Source organism: Labeo rohita, chromosome 2 (genome assembly GCF_022985175.1).
Source record: "Labeo rohita strain BAU-BD-2019 chromosome 2, IGBB_LRoh.1.0, whole genome shotgun sequence".
Classification (NCBI taxonomy): Eukaryota; Metazoa; Chordata; class Actinopteri; order Cypriniformes; family Cyprinidae; genus Labeo; species Labeo rohita.
Window position 1 is genome coordinate 21,497,035 of NC_066870.1, and position 27,842 is coordinate 21,524,876.

Below are 27,842 nucleotides of genomic sequence, written 5' to 3' on the forward strand. Positions count from 1 at the left end.
GCATGAGGGTGAGTAAATAATACCAGAATTTTCATGTTTTTTTTAATTTAAGATATAACTGAATGATGAGCTTGATTCATAGTAATGGTCAAATAGGCCAAAACAAAGCTTCACATCATTGCATAATTTTACATGATTTTAGTTTATTATTTATTTTACATTATGAGGGGAGAGAGGTAATAAAAGCAATCTTATCCAAGAGTTATTAGTTTGTGTAAAATGGCATCACTGCATCAGTCTATTAGAATCTGTCATCCAGAGCTTGAGTCCATAAAATATTTTCTATGAGCTTCAAGGCACATGTGATCAGTGGCTTTTTTAAGTTTGTAGTTATTTAACTTTGTGATGATGCTTGCAGATGTATCCCACTATCCTCTTTATGCTTCTTTATCTGAAATTTACAGATAAAATGGGAGATTCGAATCATTTTCAGCGACAGATGTATGTTTTGAGCTATTTTAGACCTTGCAAAGGAAATAAATGAAGCACATATAAATATGATGGGTATCATTTCTGCAGCATTTCACCTGTAATTACACAGGTCACATCTTTTAAAAATGTGTCAGTTGTCAGTATTGATTAATGAGTAGTTCTTACCTTGTTTCGGAGGTGCTGGGAGTCGCCTCCTCAGTTTCCGAGATGAGCCAATGGTTTGTGTCTGAAACAAAAGTATTATGGCAGTTATAGTCATAATTAGTCATATGTGTACGAATATGTGAATGAATATTACTTAAAACATGAAGACAACACCTTGGTTTTTGTAGTCTTGACCTTGGTAAAGTGAGTCTGTGGAGTTACATTAAGTCCTGCATTTTTCAGAGCAGCGATTCTTGAGGAAATGTCTAAAACCTGGAAAAAATAGCATAGTTAAAAGCAGGTAGATATGAAAATGACTGTTTTTATTGTGAAAAATAAGGCATTGCAGACAGACTGTAATGTGAAATGTTACTGGTACTTGCATAGTTCTATACAGTATGTTTACTACGGAGTATATACAGTTCTATATAGTATGTACTGTATATAGGAAATATGCAGAACATTATTATAGTTGAACTCAAAAGTTTACATAAACTTTGCAGAATCTGCAAAATGTTAAATTATTTGACCAAAATAAGAGGGATCATACAAAATTCATGTTATTTTTTATTTAGTACTGACCTGAATAAGATATTTCACATAAATGATGTGTACAGTACAGTCAACAAGAGAAAATTATAGTTGAATTTATAAAAATGACCCCGTTCAAAAGTTTACATACACTTGATTCTTAATACTGTGTTGTTACCTGAATGATTCACAGCTGTTTTTTTTTTTTGGTTTGTTGTTGTTATTTGTTTGTTTAGTAATAGTTTGTTCATGAGTCCCTCAGTTGTCCTCAAAATCATACATAGTGATTGTTGGAGAGGGTTCAAATACACAAAAATGCTGAAAAACCAAATTATTTGTGGGACCTGAAGGATATTTCTGAAGAACAGCAGGCAGTTTAACTGTTCAGAACAAACTAATCAAAAAAAGCAGGTAATTATTCAGGTAACAACACAGTATCAATAATTAAGTGTATGTAAACTTTTGAACAGGGTCATTTTTAAAAATTCACTATTATTTTCCCTTGTGGCCTATATGTTGGGGTTTATTTTATATTTCTATTAAACATTAATTCATTTTTATACATTTTAGTTAGTAATTTCATTTTTTAATTTAGTTCTATTCCTATTTGTTTACATTTTTCATCTATTTTTTTTTATTAATTTTAGTAATTTTTAGTGTAACTGCATCTTGAGAGCTGATGCTGAGATTCAGAAAGAGAGAGAGAGCACAGCGTCCAGGCCGAACACACCTGGAGCTCAGACTGCTGCACCTGGGCTGCTGCAGAGGCCACCTGGTCCTCCAGATGAGCCAGCTCTCTTTCAGTGGTGCATCCACTGATGCTGCGCGCACACTCCTCCAGATCCCCCAGTTCAGCCTCGAGCCCGTACACTGTACCTGCCGCCACATACACCTGCACACAGTGAAATCAATCAGAATAAATTGAGAAGCACCTCATAAATGCCCAGTGGCATGAGAAACGTTCATCTCAGAAGGAATCCGTACATTCTCCTCAAGTTTGCCGAGCTGCTCATCCAGTCTTCTGGCCTCGTCAGGGGGAATGATCGAGATGTCACTGTGGTCTGACTGGCATCGTCCATCTTCCATAGATCCGTGAATCAGATCCTCAGTAGCATTCAGTACTTTTAGCACCTCGGTGGTGATGCTGCGCAGCGATGCAGCTGAGTATTTCTATTTACAACAAATACACAAAGAAAGGTACTGTAACTACACATTAACATACAGCTACATTAGCAAAATTATTAATACTGATTTAATAAATACTATTTACATTAAAATAAATGCTGTCAAACATTTAATTGCGATGAATCGCATCCAAAATAAAAGTTTTTGTTTACATAATATATGTATGTCTACGATTTATATTTATTATGTATATATAAATACACACACATACAGCATATGGGTCATTTCACGAAATTGGTGCATTTTCCACTTGGAAAAATTGAAGTTTAATCAATATTTTTTAAATATGCATTAAATAAAGACACCTTAAAATGACAAGAAATTGTATTGTGCCATCTCAGGCTCTGTTATTTATTAATTTATAACTATTTTTCTACCTCGTGTTTTGGTATATTTGTCAACCTTGTTACAGACACATGTTACTAGATACTATAGTTTAATTAGACCTCATATGGCACTGAATGATATAGGCATTAGCTCAATAATATACAGAGGGTGACCTTTAAAATGTTTTAATTTTACACAATCTTTAAAAACAGGGTCAAACCTGTTTAGTGTTATCCCTGTTACCCACATGTCAAAACTAAAAAGTAACAGGTTGATAGTACAGGTTTGACAATTTCAAATTAATGTGCTAATTGCTAACTAATAGTCAAATATGTGCAAAAGCACATATTGTACAGTTTGAAAGGATTTTACTGGTAGATATTGATTATATTACATGTAAGAAATAATTGTTTAAATTTACATTTTACAAATGGTAAGAGGATTGACACTGCATGATGCCGCCCCCCCCCATGATGATTTAAAATAATATTTACTTGACTTTTTATGTAATATTGATGAAAGCATAAATAGTATTGTTATGTTTTTAAATTGCACATTTATTTATTGTTATATTAAATCTCATCAAATTACATTAAATATCATTAAATCTATGTTTGATAATTTCTTAGGGATGCACAAGGCACCGATTTCATGGCATGACCCATAGATTTTGAAAATATTGACATATTACATTAAATTTATATTCATATTTATATATATATATATATATATATATATATATATATATTTAATATATAAACATAACATTTTTCTTAAATACATACATGTATGTATGTGTACTTATATACTTAATAAAAATACACAGTACACACACATGTAAACAAAAACTTTTTTGGATGTGATTAATCGTGATTAATCATTTGACAGCACTAATTAAAAAACTTTTTTGCATGGGCCAACTGCTTGCCATATTTTTTATGTAGGCTATACTGAATCACTTATTTATGGAAGCTCATTACCAACCACATAAAAAATGCTTTGTTAAATCATTATGACAAAAAGTCAAATTATGAGATTTAAAAAATCTAAATTATTCCACAAATCCATTTGCACCACACTTTTGTCACTTGATACTTTATTTTGGTGTCAATCTATTTAATTAATTTAACTACTATGACTATTTACTATTTAATTAATCATGATCCGCACTCACAAAAACAACTTCTTTTAACAACTCAACACACTAAAGACCTTGAAACGTTTGTGTTTTTTCATCTGCTGGTAATAAAGGTAAAATAAAACATCACTATCTCATTTTTGACTATGTCATGATTTTAATTTTTATCTTACAAATATGACTAAGTATGTCATAGTTTCTACTTTTTTTCATAAATTTGACAAATAAACATGAAATGTAAAAATTCTGACATATTAAGTCTGAATTTTAATATTATAATTATGTCAGTATATGATTTTATATATTTTTTTTTTTTATTTTAAGTACCAGAAATGGGCTTCCACATACTTATTACATTTTGTAGGTTATAATGAGAGGTGAGCTGACTATCACAACTATTTGTTGATGCTCTAATAGAATGTAATATATGTAAAATATAATAAATAATGAGCTCAAAGTTGGACAGCTGATGAAAACGTACAGAAAAGAGAAGAAACATGCACAATAGCCCGTGCATCAATAAGAGCAAAGTGTCTATATTAGCATACAATCATCACCTGCTGTAGTATATTGGAGATTAAATGTAGGTTTTTCTCTATGTCCAGCATGTGTGCATCCTAATAAAGATCAAATAGAGGCAGAAGACAAAGAAAGAAATAAGAAGTAAGGAAGAGCTTCAGAGAAATAGGTTAAGCAGATTAAATAAAAGCATGTTAGTTGCAAGCATTAGCATAATGTAGTATGCTGTAGTTAGATGTTACCTTGTAGATCTCCTCTGGTGACAGATACTCCTCCTGAACAGATGGAGCGCTGTGCTGAATTGTAGGGTCCATCTGTTCCTTACTTATTTCAATCAAGTCAACTTGACTGTTGGTGTCCTTCTCTTGAACTCTGTCTTCTGATGATTTGCTGCATTGTTTGTCTTCTGTCTCCTTCGTATCTTCAGTGTTGCTCTTTAGCACCACAGCTTCATTGATCTTGCCCTCTCCCTTCATTTCTTTTTCCTGCACCTCCTTCGATTTTCCACCTTCAGAGCATCCCTCAGATATTGTCTTGTCATCCATTTCCTGTTCGGTTACATTCTCCTCCTCTTCCATCATCTCGTGTTTCTCTCTCTCAGTTCTCTCCCTGTCTAAAAATACCTCCTCAGTAGTGTAAGCTTCTATGTGTTCTTCCATATCATCCAAAGCCTTCGCTACAGTATTGATGATCCTATCAAATTCCATCTTTCCATCTCCACTTACTAATCTACTCAAAGCCAGCTCACAGGATAACACCTCTTGTTCTTCTGTATTCTCAACTCTGCTCTGCTGACTGTCTTGTATTTCTGCATTTTTCTCTTCAGTCTGAACTTCTCCCTTGTTCTTTGTCCCTTCTGTCTCAGCAAGTGTCTGTTTTTGGCTCGCAGAGCTCATTTCATCTGATATTTGCGTCTCATCTATGTCATTTTGCTCACTAATGTCCTGCTTTGCCACACTGTCCTTTTGTCTTTTCTCTGATCTCTCTTCTTCTGCTTTTTCAACCATCTCTATATGGTCATATTGTATCACATTGTTTCCATCTGTCCTCTCATTTACTACCAGCATCTCAGTTCTTACTGACTGATTGGCTTCAGTTTGATTCTCATGCCTGTCCAGTTCATCTTCAGTGGAGGAAAGCAGTGTCTCGCTGACCTGACTGGTCAACTCTCTCAGTTTGGAAGTTAGATCATCTTCTTTCAACATCTCAGTTGATCTCACTTGATTTGTGAATTCAGTTTCATCAGATTTTTCTGTTGAATCAGTTTCAGAAGCATCTCCCATAAGTTCATCTCCCACTTTTGTCTTATTTTCTTCATCCCACGTTTGATACTCCAACCTGTCCAGTTCATCCTCAGTGGAGGAAAGTTGTGTTTCTCTGACTTGACTGGTCAGCTCTTTCAGTTTGGAGGTCAACTCTTGATCTAAAGATACAACTTCACTAAGGCTCCCGTGATTGGAACTGTTGGGAGCGTTAAGGCCGAGTCCAAACGGATCAGGGGTCACGGCTCCAGAGCTCAAGATGTCAGGGGTAGCAGTGTCTGAAGTGTCTCCTTCCAGACTATCACATTGTCTTCTTGCATACAAGTCTGCGTCTTGTTTTACATAACGTCTCTTCATCAGAGCATCTGAGAGGTGGCTACTGGAATCCTGCCAATAAAGAATCAGTGATGATGTCAAAAATAAACAAATAAATAATTTTTATAGCTGCACATTATCGTTCTAAATGAATACTTTTCTTCAGCAAGGATGAAATAAATCAATGAAAATTGACAGTAAAGACTTCCACATTGTTAGAAAAAAGATATTTCAAATAATGCTGTTCATTTGAACTTTCTGTTCATCTAAGAATCCCAAAAAATGTTTCAAGGTTTTAGCAAAAATATTAAATAGTACAACTGTTTTCAACTGTGCAAAAATAAAAATAAATATTTATTGAGTAATATATCAGCAAATTAGAATTCTTTCTGAAAGATCATGTGACACTGAAGAATTTAGCTATAATATCACAGGTATAAATTACATTTAAATATACATTAAAATAGAAAACTCTTATTTTTAATTGTATTAATATTTCATAATATTACTGTTTTTACTATACTTTTGGTGAGCATAAGAGACTTAACATTTAAAACGTACCCCAAACTTTTGAACAGTATTGTGTATATATAGTGTCTATATACTGTATAACATTTTGCAATCTTAATTATTTTTATTCTAATTAATTATATTAAATTTTGGCCTTTTCATTCTGGTTTCATGGTCAGAAACCATGAAATTAACTGCAATTTTTTGATTATTTTTATTCTACAGATAGAACATCATAATAACAAGAAATTCAAAACAAAAAACAAAATAAAAACTAAAACTGAATTAAATAAAACAGATACAAAATAATTTCAGAAAACATTTTTTTGTATTTTGATTTGTGTCAAAATCATAAAAAAAACTTTTGAACAGTAGTGTGTATATATAGTGTGTCTATATACTGTATAACACATATCTGGCACACATTTTTGGCCTTTTCATTTTACTTTTTATAGACTGGTCAGAAATCATGAAACTGTATATAATTGAATGAATAGTATATAATTATAGCAAGAAATTCAAAACAAAAATGAAATAAAATACTAAAATTAAATTAAAAATAAAATAAAATAAAATAAAACAGATACTTTCTGAAAAAAGCTTTTTAGATAAATTTTTTTGTTCTGACTTCAGTACCAATTATTTAATTTTGGAAACAACACAGTATAAATAGGTATTTATATATGGAAATACATAGCTGGCTTTATTTATTTATTATTTAAACAATTTTTATTAGACAAAATAACATGAAAGATAACATGAAAATATCCAGAGGAAAAAAAATATATATTTCATATATATTTTAACTTATTCAACTTTTTGACATAAGTACGCATTACCCAGTTGTATTGGATCAGCCTATTTATAGTAATAATTGACAAATTCTGGGCTTTAACACATATTTGGCTCTATTCTGAATCTGAAAGGTCATACTGCAAATCTATACCCCAAGCAACTCTCTTGGATTCAGATAATTCCTTAGAGCTGTTAACAAATTTGCAATAAAGCAGTGAAATCCTCACAGAACATAAGCTTTTCTAGTTCTGTTGGTAAAGGTCTAGATCCGGAGTAGAGAATGTCGGCCCTGGAGAGCCGCAGCCCTGCAGAGTTTTACTTCAACCCTTATCAAACACACCTTAACAAGCTAATCAAGGTCTGAAGGGTCACTAGGAAGCTACAGGCAGGTGAGTTTTTAAAAGGGCTGGAGGTGAACCCTGCAGGACTGCGGAGTTCACCACCCCTGGTCTTAATAGTGAAAAAAAAATAATTTTGCTTTACACTGATAGGTCTTTAAATTACATCCCTCAAATAAATCCCCAGTCTGACAAATACCTTGAACGGTCACTTATTAAAGCCAAAGTCATTTTTCGCTTGTCTGAATTCCCAGCTTTATTTGTTCTAAATCAAAGCTAAGACATGTTGTATAACACACAGTCATTCTTACCGGGACAACTGAAGACAATCCCGACTGTCCTTTCCACTCTGCTTCTTCTTTCTTATTTTTCCTCCTTCGACGTGACCTCTTGACCCTGCTGTCCTCTAGGCCATCCTCACTGCTTTCAGCCCCTCCTGCACTGAAATTTATATCCATGATGTTTGGCCGGCGGGCGGATGAGGGTCTTCTGTGTTCTAGTGGTACTTTTCTCTTTAAGAAAGGCAGCAGAGTTTTCTGGGACTGGGACGGTGGCCCATCCTGTCCTGAGGAGTTTCCAGTGTCAGCAGTGAAGGTGTCTGGTTGTGCATTCAAAGGCAAGGTTGCTTGACGGCTGTAGGACTCTGGGTTAGTCAGCTGCTTACTGGCAGACATCTTTCGCCGAAACTCTTCCAGTGCAGCACCCCAAACCCCATTAACTTCAGGCTCTGTTTCTGAGCCCATTTCATCGTAAGCCGACACCACGCCAGACTCCCTTTCTAAGACGCTGTAGACCAGACTTTTGCGCTTGGTTAAAAGACCAGGTCGAGAGAGCAGGTTGCTCTGATAAGCAATCCAGTTACCATCAGGACTCTGCAACACTGAAGAAGACATATACACACCATTAAGACATGTATGTAAATGAAGGTTGCCAACAGTTTAAAAGTTCAACATTATTTAAAATCTCTGTCATAAACAAGAGAAGCTAATTAACTGTGATTCATAATCATATGCATTTAAGTCAAGGATCTAACTGGAATTGTCCAGTCGGTCGACACTCCTCCAGCTAGGCATGGCTTGGACAGGCTTTGTTTCTTCCTTCTTCATTTCCAGAGTATGACTTATAGAGGATGAACGTCCTGACCCGGTGTTAGCATGCAGGTCTGTTTGCTCATCAGTCAAGAGACAAAAAGCTGAGCGGGACTTCTGAGGGGAGAGGAAACGTTTCATTCAGCAAACATCGAAGCAAAAGAACAATCCAAAAGCACTGCCAAATTGCAGGTGATTCAGTCTTTAAAGGAAATAAAAAGCCACTGTACCCAGAGAGAAGCATCAAAGGCACTCTGGGTTTTATCAGGAGCGATTCCTTCACTGTTCTGCTCCAGATTACATCCAGGCTGCATCTCAGACAGATCCTTTTTCCGACGGACAATCTGACATTTAAATATTCCAATATAATAAATAGTTATAACAGTGTAATTAATAGGTATAACAAAAAGTGCTAAGAGTGTCAAAATCAATAAATAATAACATGATAATTTAAAATAATATAAGAATTTAAGACATATAGCAAACAATCATTTTAAATTTAATATAATATCAACAAATATATCCCTATTCAACATATACAGCTGAGGTCAAAAGTTTACATACACCTTGCAGAATCTGCAAAATGTTATTTTACCAAAATAAGAGGAATCATGCAAAATGCATGTTATTTTTATTTAGTGCTGACCTGAATAAGATATTTCACATAAAATATGTTTACATATAGTCCACAGGAAAAAATAATAGTTGAATTTATAAAAATTACCCCATTCAAAAGTACATACATACACTTGATTCTTAATACTGTGTTGTTACCTGAATGATCCACAGCTGTGTTTTTTGTTTGTTTGTTTAGTGATAGTTGTTCATGAGTCCCTTGTTTGTCCGGAACAGTTAAACTGTCTGCTGTTTTTCAGAAAAATCCTTCAGGTCCCACAAATACTTTGGTTTCTCAGCAATTTTGTGTTTTTTTAACCCTTTCCAACAATGACTGTAGGATTTTAAGATCCATCTTTTCACATTGACGACAACTGAGAGACTCATATGCAACTATTACAGAAGGTTCAAACGCTCACTGATGCTCCAGATGGAAACATTTGGTCTTTTGGGAAACATGTAAGCATCTTTTGTATCTTCTGAAGGGCAGTACTAAATGAAAAAAAAATACTGATATTTAGGTAAAATGTACACATCTTCATTCTGTTCAAAAGTTTACACCCCCTGCTTTTAGTGCATACTTTCTCCTTCTGGAGCATCAATAAGCATTTGAACCTTATGTAATAGTTGCATATGAGTCCTTCAGTGCGAAAAGATGGATCTCAAAATCATACAGTCATTGTTGGAAAGGGTTCAAATACACACAAAAATACTGGAAAACCAAAAAATCTCTGGGACCTGTAGGACTTTTCTGAAGAACAGTGGGCACTGTTCAGGACAAACAAAGGACTCATGAACAACTATCACTAAACAAAAACTCAGCTGTGGATCTTTCAGTTAACAGCACAGTATTAGGAATCAAGTCTATGTACATTTTTGAATGGGGTCATTTTTATAAATTTCTGTTTAATATATTTTAAAATGCAATTTATTCCTGTGATGGCAAAGCTGAATGTTCAGCATCATTACTCCAGTCTCATGATCCTTCAGAAATCATTCTAACATGCTGATTTGCTGCTTAAGAAACATTTCTTATTTTACAAGAGTTTTACCGTTTCATATTTTTGTTGAAACCTTGACATTTTTAGGATGTTTTTAGGATGTTTTTAGATGAAAAGAAGGTTCAGAATTTATTCAAATTAGAAATCTTTTCTACCATTACAAATGTCTATGCAGTCACTTTTGATCAATGTCATGCATCCTTGCTGAATGCACAGAATTCTACATAATGCAAAACTACATTCGTGAAAGGTCATTGCTGTCATGCGTTACTCACTTTCTGTACTATAGTTGTGGCCAATTCCTTTATCAGCTCTCCTCTGTTCTCTCGCAAATAATGGGCTTCGTTCTGCTTCTCCTACAAAAGCAAATGTCAAATAGCTGCCATGTCACACTTGCCAAGTTACTAAATAGCAAGACTGAATGAATGAATAATCTTGCACCCATTAATGGAAACGTCTTACCTGACTGTCGGTCTGGCTCTCAGCCTTAGCAATGGCCTCATCTATGGCTTCTTCTGCCACCCGCATTGCCACATTAATAGTCTCATCCATGCTGTGCTCTGAAGAAAGACATAATAGTTAAATACATAGTCAATGAAAGAAAATTGCTGTCACTGCAGTTAAGTGTTTTCAAATGTTCACTGTATGAAACGAACAAAATAGAAACTGCTGACATACAGTAACAAACCATATATATCTAGATAATTATTTAATCACAAACCTTCACTTTGCCTGTAGAACGTGGAGTCACTCTCATACATACTACTCTCATTGCAGACGCTCTCCTCATAAGTGCTGCCTTCTGTTGGTGCAAAAAAAGTCACAGCTCATTTCATCAGATAAACTTTATAGCTCTATCAATGTAATCATTATCATTATATCATAATCAATAATCTATCAGTTTTTAGTTGTAGAGGATGCATAACTTTAAAAAAAGTATGTATGTTGCATGCCATCAGTGTTGCCAAGTCCATAGTTTTCCCGCAGAACTGGGCTAATTTAACACTGTTGCAGCAGGTTGTTTTTCTTGTCGGGTTGAAGCGACTCCAAGATATTTGGAATGCAAATTTTACCAGGGGAACCCCGCCAAAAACATGTATTATACCCCCCAGACTTACCCCGAAATGCGATTGGGCTAGTTTTGAGTAGCAGATGGATGGGCTTTGTAGTAAAAAACCTGGCAACCCTGCATGCCATGATGAAATACTTAATGCTTCAATATCTGAGTGCATCAAACTTTTATAAAAAAGACCACCCACATCATAAAATTTCGCAGTTTCATATCTGTTTTTTCTAATAGTCTTTTTTCCATGATTAAACAGTGATGAGGTAGGAGTGGAATAAAGAGCTTGGCTCAATGTTAAATGTGAAAAAAAAAAAGAACAACCATATCATATGCCTCAAACATTTCTGTTGTTGTTGTTAGTGTTATTGACAAACTGTTCCTGTGATAAACTGAGTGATTCCACAGCACCTCCAGTTCTGACACATGATTTAATAGCAGTGTCAACAGGTTTGTCTCTCTGACAGACACCGTCTCAGTCTCAGAGAGCTGTTGGATGACAAATCATTTGATGGGTAAATACTAACATATCAATATGGCCTCAGCTCTACACAGAGCCATTAAAAGTGCTCCCCTTAAGCCGGTGAATGTCAAACTGCCTCTGAGGTCACCGGCTATCACTCTATGAAAACACCTGCCCTTTACATTCAAGCCAGTGTTTACGCCTACACTCTGCTGAGGAGAGCAAATCACAGCAATGTTATGAATCTAGCTTTTCTGAGATAAAGCCGAAGACTGATGTTGCGGTTTATAAACCTATCCTATAATGCTATAAGCTTATCGTTCCATTCTTAGCACTTGTTCGACGTTAAACTCAAACAGATTATTTCCTAGCTTTTCTCTGCATCAAAATTCCAAAAGCTTGACCGCATAGTGCATTGAGTTTTGTGGCCAAAGCTCTTTATTTTTCATTGTCACTGTAATGGTTTTTGAGAGCTATTGTTTCTCAGAGGTTACATGGGGTCTGCTGTGGTGACAGATATCCACAGTCATGGTCATCCATTGTTAATGTGGCACTGGCCTTGCTTTAAACTGCCTTCCTCCTCATGGAGAAGACATTCTCTGCTCAGAGACCACAGCGAAACTGAAACAGAGGCTGGGCACAGATCACAACTCATTTAGTCTTGTGGCTACGACTGTAAAATTGACTACTGTATACTGTGACTTCCCAGTGTACAGGGACTAGGAAAATTACATTTTCGATTTCTGATTAATATCTTTCAGTGAACTGTAATATTCAGGCGAGGGAAAGGATCTTTGAGGTCATAATGAAAGTGCACAGTGACCCTTCCTCCGTAAACATGAATAATTCTCATGAATCCTGCTGCTGTTAAATTGGATTCAGAGAAGGCAAGTCAGACCAGAGGAGCCCTGTCTGCTATTTCCTTAACCCTCATGAATTAGTGCTAAATGCATGCATGCGCATGCAACCTTAAGATGTGAAAAAGACATACCTAGGGCTTGAAGGACAATCTAAAACCATATTTAGGGCTGTCACTTATGATTATTTGGTAATCGAGTAATTGGTCGATTATTCTGACGATTAATCAAGTAATTGGATAATTATAATAAAATCTTTTGTGGTAATAAAATAGACCTAAAGCAAACAACAGCCTTTGAAATAATTTAAAATACATATATGTTACCAATGAGGCAATAATAAATAGTTCAAAAGCAAGTAATCATATGGTTTTATTGAATAAAACTATTAAAATACACAATGTATTTAAATAATAGCGCTAATGGGGACATTCTAAAACACAAAAAAACACTTAACGTGGCTTAGTTATTTAAACAGTGTTTTTAAATGACCAAACTAAATAAATATTATTAATAAATCATACAGACAAACCTGAGTTTGGTATTTTAAAGACACTGTTTTAATGCATTAAGCCACTTTAAGCATTTTCCTCATAACGGTTTTGTATGGGAGGAAAATTGCGTTATGCGTTAGTATTATGACTCATATCTGCTTGTCTGTACATAGTATGATTTCTTAACAATGTTTATTGAGTTTGGTCATTTAAAAAAACACAGTTTTAATGCATTAAGGCGTTAACGCATTAACGCAGTGCGTTCTTATTCTTGACTCATCTGCTTTTCTGTACATGGTACGCTTTATTATTAATGTGTTTATTGAGTTTGGTCTTTTAAAAACACTGTTTTAATGCATTAAGCCACATTTAGCGTTTTTCACATTAAGTGTTTTAGAATTTCCCATGCGAATGTACATTACGCTTTATAACAAATGATCGATTTTGCACTTTACTGTCCGAACTAATTCTTGTTTAATATTGACCAAACAACATTTAATTCAAATGTCACCTTAATCTTTAATATTTGGCCATTTCTTTATGACAGAAATGCTACAGCCACTGTAATTACTTGAATATGTGGACATCAAAACGTCTAAAGAGTGAGGGTTTAAACTTTTATTTTGTAATCACAATGAACTGTTAGCATATTGAGAAAGATAATGATGTGTTCTCTTGTGTTTGCGTAGGTTTATAAATGATTTATCTTACAAATCTGATGAAATGGCGCACATCACGTTCCCAGATGAAGGTTATAATAAACCCAACTCACAACAACATGCAGATAAACCTGTTTTGCATATATTTATTTAATTGAATCCTAGCGTTTATGAATTCACAATAGTATTATGCTTTATTATGAGTTTTAAATTGGTTTCATATATCATGTAGCCTTGTAAAATGGTCTAATAATTCATTTCATGGATTCCATGCAAAATGCAATCAAGGATTTTCTTTAAAATCGATTACTCGAACTGAATCAAAGAATCATGACAGCCATAGACATATCCACTGAATGCAGCCCGTTCAAAACATGCAACATGTAAACCAGCTCTTTAATCTCCAACTATAAACCAAAACACACTATAAAATGTCATAGCGTGAAAACATTTTTAATTTTCAAGGAAGGTCATACAACAGTCCAGATGGCGAGTACCTGTAAGTTCTGCTAACGCTCCACGCTCTGCTGCATGCCTCCTGTAGAGGTTCTTTAACACTTTAGCACTGCCAAACCTTTTAAAACGCCTTCTCACATTATTGTAGAACCATTCTAGTGACTGGGTCTTCAGCAGCCTGGAAAAACATGAACAAGGCCACATTATAATACTTATTCAAGAGCATTCCGGAGATTCTGTTTACGTTACACAGATTAAAACCGCTGACAATATAAGTACAGAACACATGATTATAAAAACCATCTATAATCACAGACACAAGATCCTATAATCAAACCCCCACACAAACATATATACAAAGAAAGGTCATAATAGACAGCCAAAGGCACTTTTGAGCATGCTCAGTTTCCAAGACCTGGTCAAGCCGGTGCTACACTAAAATTCAGACTCTCACTGCTCAAGTGACAAATAGCTCCATGTTGCCATGCTGCCAATAGCAGAAGTCCAATAGTTTGAATTAAAATGAATTTTTTTCATAGGAACTACATGCTGAGAACATTTAAGGTTACTGTTTAGGTTGTATACAATAGGAAATGTTGTCAAAAAGAAAATGAAAAATCAGAGGAACCTTAATGGACCTTAATAATTTCGTGCTTAAAACAGCATTTTATGTCTTTTTACAATAATGTACAGACTCTTCCTGATGGCAAATGCTATTTTTCCTACAGAAAAGAATACTACTTCAAGACGGACTTTATATGGAAATTGCTTATTTATGCATTTACTTAAATACAAAAAAAGCCATGCATATACTGTGTACAGATAGATTAGATACTACATATACATGTTCTATCCATAAACATATCATAAACTGAAATTGCCTGCTTCCATTCAGTAATAATAGAATACACTGATATTTGTGATGAAAACTGGAATGAGCATCCGTTTTATTACATAAGCACAGAGAAGATATGAGTGGATGTGTATAGTATCAAAATTCAATTCCACTGATGGACGTAATCTCTGTTCAAGTGTGAGCGTGTATGTATAAGATAGGAAAGAGAAGAAATAATCCTTCTACTCATATATAAATAAATACGATGATGCACAGAAATGCAGGACTTTTGTAGGACATAGTACCCTTCCATGCACAATGTGTGAAGCGTAAAGCTCTTGGGTTTCATTAAAAATGATGTCACAGCACATCTGCAAAAACACCATAAGACGACAGAAAGTCACCCAAAATGTAACTCTGCCCTCACTGTTTAGCAAAATCAAATAAGTTAAACCTAAATTGAACATTTCAGCCAGTATTTATCCATTAGTGTGCATCTAAGAAGTGCAAAAATATTTTCTGTCTTGGTTCAGTAATATTCTGACCTACAGCACTTTGTGACATTTACAAAGGCATTTGAGCTCAATGTCATGTCGTGCTCTATGCTTGTATTATACATAATAATTTTTATGACTGTAGAAGTCTTAACAGTGTTTTCAGAATCCTCAACAAGAATACTCTGTTATAAACAGTTTTTGCACTGTCTTTCATTAAACCATGAGTGTAAACAACCCACAGACATACAGACACTCACTAATGCTCTAATGTCTACTAAGATGCTTTTAACATAAATAAGCACATTTTTCACAGTAAAACAAACAGCCCATTTGTAGAACCAGTCCTAAACCCTTCAGAACGTCATTTCTGTTGTTTTAGTGTAAATTATTTGGGCTCTTTTTTATTCATTGTAATTGTGCAACCCACAGAATTATATATATATGTGCATATATAATTCTGGCTAAATATTCTATATTATTTTGTCTAAATAAAAATAACATGAAAATAAATAGCTAAAAAGTTAAATTTAACAACATTAAACATACAACATTAAAATGTACATTATGAAAAATAGATATTCATCGCAAGTTTTGCAAAAGATTTAACTGTTATTAAATTATTAGTGTTTTTAAGATTCAAGTGAGAATTAGACATGGCAAAGGTAACCTAAACGTTAAAAAACACTGTATGAGAAATGAGCATGCACAATTAAATATCCAATACTGACTGATACTGTCAATAAAAAATCTCTAATATCAACCAATAATCAATATAGTACAACTGTATCATGCATCATGAGCCGTAAACCTGCAGGTGTTTCCCACGAAAGCCCCCTGACGGAGCTCGCGCTCACTCTGTCTCCTAAACACAACAGCTTTTATAAGAGTGGCAATACTGACCTGGTCTTCTGGCAGGCGGAGCACAGCCAGCCTTTGTCCTTCTTACTGTAAGTGCAGCATCCCTTGCAGACGCTGTAGCAGCAGTCCAGGCAAGAACGTTTAGGGTTGAGCAGAAAGGTGAAGGGAGAACAGCATCGGATGCAGCAGCGCTCATTAAACCTGTGCTGCCGCGACAGCAAAACAGACCGACTGCCCTCCTCAACCAGTTCCTTCTTCATCTCACTGGAGCGAGAGAGGGAGAGTGAGAGAGTGAGAGAGAAAGAGAGAAAGAGAGAGAGTAGAAAATAGAAAAACAACTGAGATATAAAGTATTTGACTAAAATGATATTTAAGCTGATGCATATTTTTCTGAGTATTAGGATGATGCATTAAAAACATACATAATTAATCTCTATGTAAGGCAGGCTGTAGTGCCCTATAAGTGGATCATGTTAACATGACATCTGCGTGTTGACAGATGTGCTGCATTTGCCCTTCAACGTCTTAAATCTGTCTGTCTTTCTAGCCGTACTGCAGCCTCCAGAGAGCAGAGAGCAATTCAGAGCAAAATTGCTCTGACATTTAGCAGAGAGACAAGAGACCTAACACTATTTAATAGAGGGTTGCAACCAGCACATACACATTTTGTTTGGACTAGGTCCATTAGATTTGATGCTGCTTAATTAAACTGATTTGCCTTCAGGATATGAATTAAAAGATTAGTTTATGATTAACAATAGGGTTCAAAGAGTACAGCAATAAGAAGGCGATTGATTAAATGAAAGTAAATGAGAAAAATCTTATAATATATATATATATATATATATATATATATATATATATATATATATATATATATATATATTAGTGGTGGGATTTTTCCAGTAAATCTGTCTGGAGCTTATACTGAAATGACAATATGTGGCGACAAGTGACTACGTCTTTATGAGTAAACCGCTGAATCAACCACTCAGCAGAATTGTTTCTACTTTACCTAGAGAGTAAGTAATTATTTTGGATGTCATCATATTGACATCATATTGTCATTATCAAGTGACCTACCAGCATCAGTTGCTTCACTGCTATTCAAAAATCCTCTCTTGTGGGATAGTAAAGTCTATTGAATGGATTCTTGGATGCAACTACTATGTTAATGACTGAATCAATTAATCATTTACTAATCTGAATCGCTCGTTCAAAAACACAGAGTCATTCAGAGCTGGTCAAAGATGCCCAAAAATTAATTCTGCTTTGACTGAAAATTTCTTGTTTATTAAAGGGCACCCCGGGTTTTAAAACTTGTAAGGTTTAATATAATGTAATTAAAGGCACAATATGTAATTTTTGCCACTAGAGAGTGCATATTCAACACAAACAACAAAACAGCGGCATTTGCTGCCGCTGTGATTGAGTGTGGAATTATGGGAGCTGTTGTCTTCATTCCCACAGCTGATGCAATCCGACGGGACTCGGCAAGAAATCATGTTAATGGATGAGCTAATATACTAAAGTTTTACTAACATCACTGTAGTATGAAGCAGGGTGGGCCTGAAAACCATGGAAGCGAAACAAGGCCGCTGGAACGATTGCGAGAGACAATCATACAAGGTTCAAAAGCAGCAAAGCTTTTATTATGCCACAATTGACCCATTCTGCTCCTTCTGGTCCTGCATATGCAGAATACACATCGTTTGACACATATTTTGGACTATGGGGGCGGGGGTGCCATTATTTGATTACATGAATTAGTTGCACTCTTTGAGCTACTGGCACTACCTGCTGCTGTTTATACCGCTACAAAACTCAGAAAATTAAATTCTGATGCAATGCCACATTGTGCTGCTTTTGGTTGTAATTTTCAGTCAAAGGGAAACAGGAGAAGCAATAATGCTTTCCCAATATTGTAACAATAAGAAGAAGAGAACAGAATGGAAAGATGCCTGTAGACAAATAAAACTACCTAAAGACCTGCGTTTTTGTTCTCTCAACTTCAGTAGACCACAGCTATTTAAAGAGCTGATAAACAGCAGAGACAAGAAACGCTAGATGCCATCCTGGCAGGATGTAAACATGTCGACACTTGTTATGACGCCGCAGCCACTGAAGGAGTTTCTCAGCATGGATTTCACTCAATATCTGGGGGTGTTTAGACTCTGTGTGGGGGAAAATCAATGGTATGGTTTAAGCCTACACTCATATCCGTCATGTAAACTCTATCAGTAGCTGTGGGTGTAATATGAGCATTTTATTTTCAGAGTTGGGTTTCAGTAAAAAAAAGCAAAAGGCAGCTCACAGAGTGCAACCATTTCATGTCATCAAAATAATGGCGCCCCCCACAGTCCAAAATATGTATAAAACAATGTAGATTTTTTTAAATAATGTAAATCTTTCATGGGTTTTCTACTACATATTTTAGTAAGAGACATCATTTATAGGACATTATGCCATACACGTCTTAATACCTGAGGTTCCCTTTAAAGTGCTGTATAAAGGCAGTATCACACTTCAAATTGTGCTGCTGGTCTTAATATCATCATGGCTGTGATTTCCTGTGATTTACAAGTGCGAATACAGAAAATAAAAAGAAAAGAAAAATGTAATACAAAATATATTGAATATTAATAGTCACTGTAGAGAAAAGACTTACAGTAACTGAACAGAGAGGACATAGGTAAACAAAAGTGACTGGTTTAAATGATTAAATTACATTTTTTACATTTAATATTGAAATTTATAGAATGTGTCATAATGCATACTAAAAGCAAACCTATGACTTAAAGAGAGAGGAGCTGACAAAGACGAGTGGAAAGAGGGATGAAAAACTAGAAAAGAAGCATTGTATTGGAAATCTCTGCTTGAGGTGTGGCGTTTACTTTGTCTCTCCAAACAATGCCAACAGGAAATCATTACGAATGATTACAGCCACAGCTTGAACGGATCGGCTCCAGTGAATACCAAGAGAGGGGAACTGAGGATAATCTCAGCAGATTAAAAACAGACAGACAGGAAAGAAAAAAATAGAAAAGAAAGCAAACAAAGACTGTAATGGCATAATACACATTATGCAGAGAAGTTGATGTTGCAACTGCGGACTTTTGCAAACGCAAATCTATAACACATTTATAGACATTTTTGTGTCTGTGGGTCCACACAGAAATAGTTTGCTGACAAACTTGTGCCAAAACCTCCCTTTGAGGACATTTTGTACTTGCATATGTTTGAAATCAGTGAAAAACAACTCATGTACTAAATCCAAGATACGTGTAGTTTGTAGATTAATCTCTAAATGTGGCATTCAGACCCTACTACAAACCAGAGATTACGAATAGCCTTCCACCGGTTTGTAGACTGAATCAGGGCAAGATGCATTTAAAGTAACAGCCAAAAAGCACAAAAGCAGATAATAGCAAAAAAATTCTTACAGACTTGAGCAGAACTAATTTAATGTCCCTACAATCACCCACGGTGATGATACTCCATCAGGGGTCTCTCCAATGAACTTATAATTGGATACTCAGCAGGCCATTTCCACTGAGTTCTCAGAAACATGGTCTGTTGTTTACAAAGCAAGCTGTTGGCAGAGAACAGCAGAAGTGTCCTGTGCCAGTAGGTGCAGATCCAAGCGAAGGTCTACTAAGTGACTCATGCCAGATAGCCAGACTGAGCGCAGGTGTGAGGAACAGGGGGTCAACTGAAGCCAATATTTTTTACTAAGTCATCTGACAGACCAGTATCTATCATGAATGACAGGTTATTTACATTAGATACATTGCGCAACTGCAGTACACAGTTAAGCATGTCATCTTTTCCCATGCCTGTTATACAGTATGTATAATCAGAGCTGGGTAGATTACTTACAAATTGTAGTCCATTACTTATTACGTGATGAAAATTGTTGTTAGTAATGTAATCTAGGTCAGTGGTTCTCAGTGGTCCGCAGAGCCCGTTGCTCTGCACATTTTGTAAATCTCCCTCATTTAGCACACCTGATTCAGATCATCAGCTCATTAGGAGAAAGATCCATGAACTTACACCAGGATTTCCCAAACTAGGGCTAATGTAAGAAATGCAATGGGTTTGATTGAGTCGATAAAAAGCTAATAAGTAATGCAATCATAAAAATGTAAAATTAAAAAATATATATATATTTCAATATGCCACTGTGGGAATAATATGTAATCATGTAATCCATAAGTAATCAGTTACTACCCAGCACTGTCTGCAATACATTACAGTAATACATTTACAGTATTCTTTATAAGTTTCTAATGTATGATATAAGTGACACTATTTTATTGGTCAAAATTTGATTTATTGACATTTAATTAGATATTGGATTTTTTTCTCAGTTTTTTTACATTTAGAATAAGCAAGCTAAAAATGAGTTAAAAATAATCATTTTATAACACTGTTAAATGTAATTTTAAGTAAAATGTAAATTTTAACAGTAATATCATTGTTTCCTGCTGTACATTCTATTGTAGGATGCCCTAAATGTGTGTATAGAATTTAAAATGACTGATTTAAGTTTTAAGTGTTTTGTTTTGAATGTATTTAGACATTCATAATTTTTTTTGCCAATTTTTTGCACAAAAAGTGTAAAATAATTTTGTTGTAGTTTTGTTTAGTTTTTTTTACCATTTAAATTCAGAAACATTCACAAAGTAAAATACATTTCATTTTTAACTTAAAATGTATTTGTAATTAAGTCCAAATTCAATCTCATACAAAAAAATGTTGCATGAGGATTGAGATGTTCTTTGCATGCACACACACAAGGACAAGCTCAATCTCAAACCAAATCTACTGTTGTGTTATATTGCGCAAAGTCTCCAGCAATGCAGCAATTACATGACCTATTCCTGGAACATCTTGTTAACATAGATCAGCAGTGTAATTGCAACACAACAACACACAGCAGTTGGTAAAACAAGATGTGGTATGCTGAGAATGCCTCACTTTAGCCCAATGCAAGAAAACATGTACTGATCAGGGTTTGTCAATCCGTTAAATGCATAGTTGCTAATCTTTCTATGGAGATTCAGCACATACTCTTAAAAATAAAGGTTCTTTATTGGCATCAGTGCTTCTATGAAGAACTTTGAACATTCATGGAACTTTTCAAATGCAGAAAAGGTTCGTTAGATTTTTAAAATGTTCTTCAAAATGGTCTCTCTTAGGAACTGTTCACTGAAAGATTCTTTGGGTACCAAAAAAATTGTTCTTCTATGGCATCACTGCAAAAACACTCTTTTGGAACCTTTTTAAGAGTGAAACTGAGACAAAACTAATTCTCTAATTTAACCCTTTATCTGTCACTCCCATTTTTGAACATAGACATAAAAATGCACTATCCAGACTTAAATTTTTAAAAACATTTTGTGATATCGTTTTGATTTACATATTCCTTGGTAATGCAATGTCTGATTTTAAAATGCCTTTCAAAGGATGAATTTTGAGATTTAAGTTCTGCACTGATATATAATTTCTTATTGTGATTGTGCAATGAAGCAAGTCTTTTGTGACAAAGGTCAGGACTCATGTTATGATGTAGATTTTTTAAGTTGCACTCTTGACATGTATTAATCTATTACTTTTCCTACATAATTTGTAACAAAAAAAAAACACTAAAATGTCTATTTAGGAGCCTTAGGCCTTTCCAACGATGTATAGTCATGCTTAGGATTTATTTGTAATACGGTGAAAGTAAACAGTTAAAGGGTTAAATAAACTCTAATGAGGAATCAGATTTGCAAGCCAACGAAAAACAGCTTAAAATGTAAGCCACACAAATATTCATATAGCTTCAGTATGTATTACACTGTGTATTTAAAGAAACACTCCTTTCATAATTGTTTTTATAGGGTCAAAATGACCCTTAATAGTATGCTACAAACTAAAATATCTGCCCAGATTCACCATGTTCTGTGTGCAGTTCCATTACATTCCCTTTTCATGTAATGGATTAACAGTGCCCTCACAAAAATGACAGAATCTGCCATCTGTTTGAAATCTTTGATTTAATGAAATGGAAAGTCATGGATAAGTACACAGATAGACGGCTCACTCTAAGGTGTCTCTGTAGATTTTTTTAAAAGGCTGATTTAGATCAGTGGTACCTGACCAGGGCTCTGCGTACCCTGGGGGATACTTAAGTAGGCCCTAGTGGGTATTTAGAAAGTACATAAAATGGATATAAAAAAACATTCTTAGCTCAATGTTTCCTTCATTGTTTTAATTTTCTTAGCCTTTATCATGCAAAATGAACAAAAAGAACAATTGCTGTTATGTCTAATATTTCAAGTACAAATATCTGATGCCTTGATAATGCATTTAATTGGTTTCCCTTTTTTTTTTTTAATGCTTTGGCAAAACAAATACTTTCCTACAAGATCGAACTCGTGAAAAAATTTTACTTTTTAAGCCCCTTTTTAAAGTCCCTGTTTCCTGCCTCTACTCAGAGGGTCTTTTCAAATAATCTTGTTTTTTTTTTTGTTTTTTTTGCTCTTCCATTCTCTGGTAACTCACTCAGTCCTTTTTAAAATTCAACGATGCTCCCCAGGTGTCAGAGAGGATATTGAAAAGCTAGATGCATGCAGGCAGAACACACTTGGGAGAAGCAAAAAAAATGCTGTCTGCATAAAATGAGATGGTTTAAGGTTTTGTAGGGAGGAGAAAGAGAATTGTGGTGCTTATGGATTAGCACTAAAATTCAAATAGAAAACTAACTACCAATCAATATAGGGTTGTATGGTACAGAAATAACAGTGTATGTCTAACCAATCCCAGTGCTCTTAACTGGACAAATAAAAACGTTGAGGAAAAAACTAATGCAAACTGTACTCAATATTATATCTCTAAAGCGATTCAATTACTGTACAATTAGACATCCTAGATACATCTTCACACTGCTATTAACACATATCTCAAATGTCTCTCCTGTAAACACCTGAGATCAGATTTTGAATGGAAGAGTATCTTTCTGTGACTACATAAATACAATGCCAGTGTGTTTCTGCATTTCTGAGCTACAGATTCCTAAAAGCAACTACACTGAGGCATTGTTTGTTTTTATTTTTTTTCCCAAATTAATTCTTATGCCATTATTCCTACTTCCCGTTCCAGCAAACAAGCATTTTCAACAACAGAGTGAGAGATTAGCGCAGCCTGAGTGCTTGTCTGTCGGTACAATAAAATCCTGGTGCCAACCAAAGTCATTAACCAAAGTGTTTTTCTCACCCCCAAGTATTGTGATGAGTAATGTGCTTCTTTGTGCAAATGTGCCATACTTTTTTGTAAAGAAAGACAAAACAATAAGGGAAAGAGAGGAAGTGAGAAAGGCAAACAGAGATTACAGACTAAATACATTAAACACGATGGGCTATGTTCTGTCCTTTGGGAACCAATTTATAGATAGTTATAGACAGTACTACATAAAAAATGTTTAAGTGAGGTAAAATCATTAGGTACATTTTCTGCCAGTTTCTCTCAATTACTTGCTGGGACATGCAGCAAGTACCTGTGCAAATACGCAAAATGTGCAAATACCTGTGAATATAGAAATACTGGATTCATATGACCAAACCACAACATGAGTCTGTCTCTCCTCAATAGTAATGCCTATATATATCTGTAGGCCAGAATCAGATTTCTTCAAAGCTGAAACCGTATTCATGGTGGGCTCAGGGAAGTGAGTCACGGATAAAGAGGGAAGGGAGGGCCCTTCCTGTCATTTTGTTTTAAAGTATGACAAAGAATGATGGGAACTTCCTCATGCTCTCTAGCAATGACTGGAACGCCATTAGGGTGACATCATGAGGAAGACAATGCTAAAACAGTTTATTTATAATAATGACAAAAATGTGGCGAAATGTCGCATTATTATTTTAAAATGACATGCACTACAGTTTGGGGTTGGTAGGATTTTTTTAATGCTTACGAATGTAATTTTTCATTTATTTATTTATTTTATTCCTGAGATAGCAAACATGAGTTTCAGCAGCCTTTACTCCAGTCTTCAGTGTCACATGATCCTTCAGAAATCAGACTAATGTGCTGATTTGGTGCTGAAGTAGCAAGTCTTTCTTATTATATGTATCAATGTTGAAAATAGTCATATTTATTTGCAGAAACCATTTATAAAAAAATAGATTTTTTATAACAATGTAAATAATCTGTACTCTCACTTTTAATTAATTATTTAATCATTTAATGCATCCTTGCTGAATAAAAACAAAAATATTTCTTACTGACCCCAAACTTTTTGAACATTACCACTGTGGTTTAAATAGGAGGACTCATAAAAATGATGCTACACAGACACAGAAGGGTGCATGAGACTCACTTGAGCCGCGTCTCCTCCGTTTTGCGCAGCTCCATGTCCCGTTGCACCACCTGCATCACATGCTCGGCCTCCACATCCGTCAGACCAGAGAGATCCAGTTTACGTCCCATCCTTCACCTCCGCAGAGCTAACAAGACACCTGTCCTGGCCTGATTGTTAGCTGAGGACAGTAATAGAAACAGAGTCATTTAATAATATCAAAAGCTTGGCACCAGCTGCGCCACTGGCTTAATAATGGGTTTGAAGTTACAGGTGTCATATACTGTTTTATTTGCCAACCACAATTTTCCAATGTATAATGGAAGCTGGAAGTTAAATCTGAAGACAAAACAATCTTGTGATTATAACATTGTTTCATTATGAAATCAGCATAATACAGTGTATTGCAAAAGTCCAGAGTAAACCTCTTGCATAAGGATGTTAAATCAGCCTGCAGCTGAAATAAGGGCCCTGAGATTTAAGAACCGAGCAATGATGTGTAAAAAATCTAAATATTGAGAAAATCACCTTTAAAGCTGTCAAAATAAGGTTCGTAGCAGTGCATATTACTAATGAAAAATTAAGTTTTGATATATTTAGGTAGGAAATTTACAAAATATCTTCATGGAGCATGATCTTGATTTTTGGCATAAAAGAAAAATAATTTTCACCCATCCAATGTATTTTACTGCTACAAATATACTTGTGCCACTTAAGACTGGTTTTGTGGTCCAGGGTCACATATAAAGAATACATGAACTTTACCACGTCCTGGGTTGTGACCTTGCCTTAAACACTACACAGTGATGTTTGTCAGAAAGATATGTCCCCCAATGTCGTTATTGTCACTAAAACTAAAAATACTGCAAATGGAATTCCCTAATAGAAAAATACTATAATAAAACTGAAAGCTAAAGCTAAATAAAAATACCAAAACCTAAAATATTATGAAAACTGAACGAAAAACTAAATGATGTATAAAAAATAATAAAACAACACAGGTGTCCCCAGCATTTAAAAATAAACCTAGGCTTTCATAGGCACACTGTGAAACAGATCTTTCTCAGCAACCTCGACACCATCTGCTGAGCCAACAGTGAAAGCCAGCACAAACTTTTGCCCGTGAGGTATAACTACAATTCATCTGTCAGAAGGTGGCAATGCATAAAAAGGACAGTTCTACAGTTGTCATCATTTATTCACCTCAGCCTCAAGCCACCATTCACTTTTGATGCATCTCCTCCCATACAATGAAAGTGAATGGTGACTGAACCTGTCATTCTCCTTAACGTCTCCTTTCGCGCTCCACAGAAGAAAATGAACAACACGAGGGTGAGTAAATCATAACAGAACTTTAATTTTCGAGTAAACTTCCTTTTCGAGTTGACAAAAAGAAATAAAAACAAGTTATAGTGAGTTCGGACCGCTCAAAGTCAATGTTTTCTGTTCTGACAACTCATGCAGGCATATTTATATAAATTTTTACTATAATAAACAACAAATAAACCATACTAGAGACGTAACATTGATAAACCGGGAAGAACTAGTTTAGATGCTGCACTTACCGTCGCGTCGTCACCTCAGTCGTTTACGTCAGCTCGTTTCGACCAGCGACTGCCAAGCTGTCAAGATTTGCAGACAAACTCATTATGGATGTCCGCAGACCGCTTCAAATCAATACCGTCGACTTTCCGTGTCTTTCGGGAAGGTTCGAAGTTAACCTTTTGACAAGTTTGACCTCAAAAAATCAAGAATCTCTGAAGAAAACCGCTCGAAACGGAACGCATGTGTAAAGGGAGCGTGTACCTGCTGTGGTCTCAAGCCATTTACGACCACGAGACCTGAAATCTGCCAACCTCCGGTACACAGAGCCCTGCAGTGCTGCAACAGAGCTGCTAATCCACTTTTGGACGTGCTGAACACTGATACCATACTGAGAATGAAGGAAGTGTAAGGTTTATATGTAGCTGTTGTTACATAGAAACACACAATCGAAACCATCACAGAAATGCTAATGGTTTCCACTACAGATACCATTACAAACCGTTAACGTTTAACCATTAAAACCATTAAAAACTGCTTTCTGTGGTGTGTTTTGAGACATATTCCATTAGGTTTCAGTGGTTTTAACAAGCCACCAATAGTGTTCTTTCAACAAGTCATCAATCACATAACGGCACTAAACGTAAACAATGCCAATGAACTGAAGGACACTCGCATATTTTGCTGATTATTGCTGCTGAAAATGGTCAGTTATTATCATGTTTTGGGCTGTACTAATTGGTCAGACTGGGAAAAACATTTGGAGTAAAGTTATAACAGATCAAGGAGAAGAGTGCAAAAACTTTCTGAGGAACAAAAGGTGTTTGTGGTTGGCCAAACTAAACCAGGATTTCCAGAGTAAGAATCTTTACAACATTCGTGTTTGTTCTTATCATTTCTGGTCAGGTAGGTTAAATATTAGGCTAATATCTTAATTAATACTGCTCATATGTATTTTTACCACCTATTAACATTAGTTTGTCAAAACATTGCACCATTTTCTTCTTACAAAGTCCTTTTCTGTGTGATTTAGCAGCTTCCACATGTTTTTCCGTGGTTTACACAGCATAAATTAGCAGAACAATGCATTCAGTAATACATAAACCATGCAACCCATGCTGTTTTTTACATCCAAGTATCTTCAATATGGCCACACATCTGGGTAGCTGACCAAATACAAACAAAAAAGGCTGAAACCAAAAATTATATATATATATATATATATATATATATATATATATATATATATAGCATCATGAAAGATTTACATCCACTTTTTAAAAGGCTGGTCAAATTAGCAATAGTATTTTCACAGAACAAGAATTCAGTTGTTTTGTTTGTTATATGCTGCTTACAGACAGTTAAAATGCTCACTGATGCTCCAGAAGGAAACACAACGCATTAACAATGCCAGGGGGTGAAAACTTTTTGAATTTGAAGACAGGGTAAATGTAACTTATTTGGTCTTCTGGGAAACATGTAAGTGTCTTCTGTAGATTCTGAAGGGCAGAACTAAATGAAAAAATGTATATATTTATGCAAAATAAGAATAATGTATGCATCTTCATTCTGTT

General features: G+C 35.1%; 1 protein-coding gene across 5 annotated transcripts; it reads right to left on the reverse strand.

Annotated features, from left to right (window-relative positions):
• Positions 1 to 159: 159 nt before the first annotated feature.
• myripa (myosin VIIA and Rab interacting protein a) lies at positions 160 to 26,696 on the reverse strand. 5 transcript variants are annotated; one of them, XM_051124872.1, is made up of 17 exons: positions 26,292 to 26,696; positions 24,748 to 24,907; positions 16,425 to 16,646; positions 14,234 to 14,370; positions 10,922 to 11,002; positions 10,663 to 10,760; positions 10,476 to 10,556; positions 8,815 to 8,928; positions 8,530 to 8,701; positions 7,808 to 8,376; positions 4,519 to 5,925; positions 4,315 to 4,374; positions 2,092 to 2,277; positions 1,859 to 1,999; positions 751 to 849; positions 598 to 658; positions 160 to 391 (listed from the first exon to the last, which is right to left on the reverse strand). In XM_051124872.1, the coding sequence occupies exons 2-17, from the start codon at positions 24,855 to 24,857 to the stop codon at positions 378 to 380; spliced, it is 3,552 nt and encodes a 1,183-aa protein (XP_050980829.1). In that variant the 5' UTR covers positions 24,858 to 24,907; positions 26,292 to 26,696; the 3' UTR covers positions 160 to 377. The 5 variants fall into 5 exon arrangements, with proteins under 5 accessions (XP_050980829.1, XP_050980823.1, XP_050980806.1 ...); XM_051124866.1 differs by having other exon boundaries at positions 1,838 to 1,999; positions 8,530 to 8,698; positions 26,292 to 26,695; XM_051124849.1 differs by having other exon boundaries at positions 1,838 to 1,999; positions 26,292 to 26,694.
• Between the last annotated feature and the right edge of the window lie 1,146 nt (positions 26,697 to 27,842).

What these genes read in the sequence shown, in the direction of transcription:
- myripa (XM_051124849.1), bottom strand. Translation starts at nt 24,857, where the DNA reads ATGGGACGTAAACTGGATCTCTCTGGTCTGACGGATGTGGAGGCCGAG. An exon ending in CCACAACTATAGTACAGAAA is followed by an intron (nt 8,929 to 10,475) that starts GTGAGTAACGCA and finishes TTTAAATGTCAG; the next exon opens with ATTGTCCGTCGGAAAAAGGA. An exon ending in TGCAGCAGTCTGAGCTCCAG is followed by an intron (nt 850 to 1,837) that starts GTGTGTTCGGCC and finishes TATTTTTTCCAG; the next exon opens with GTTTTAGACATTTCCTCAAG.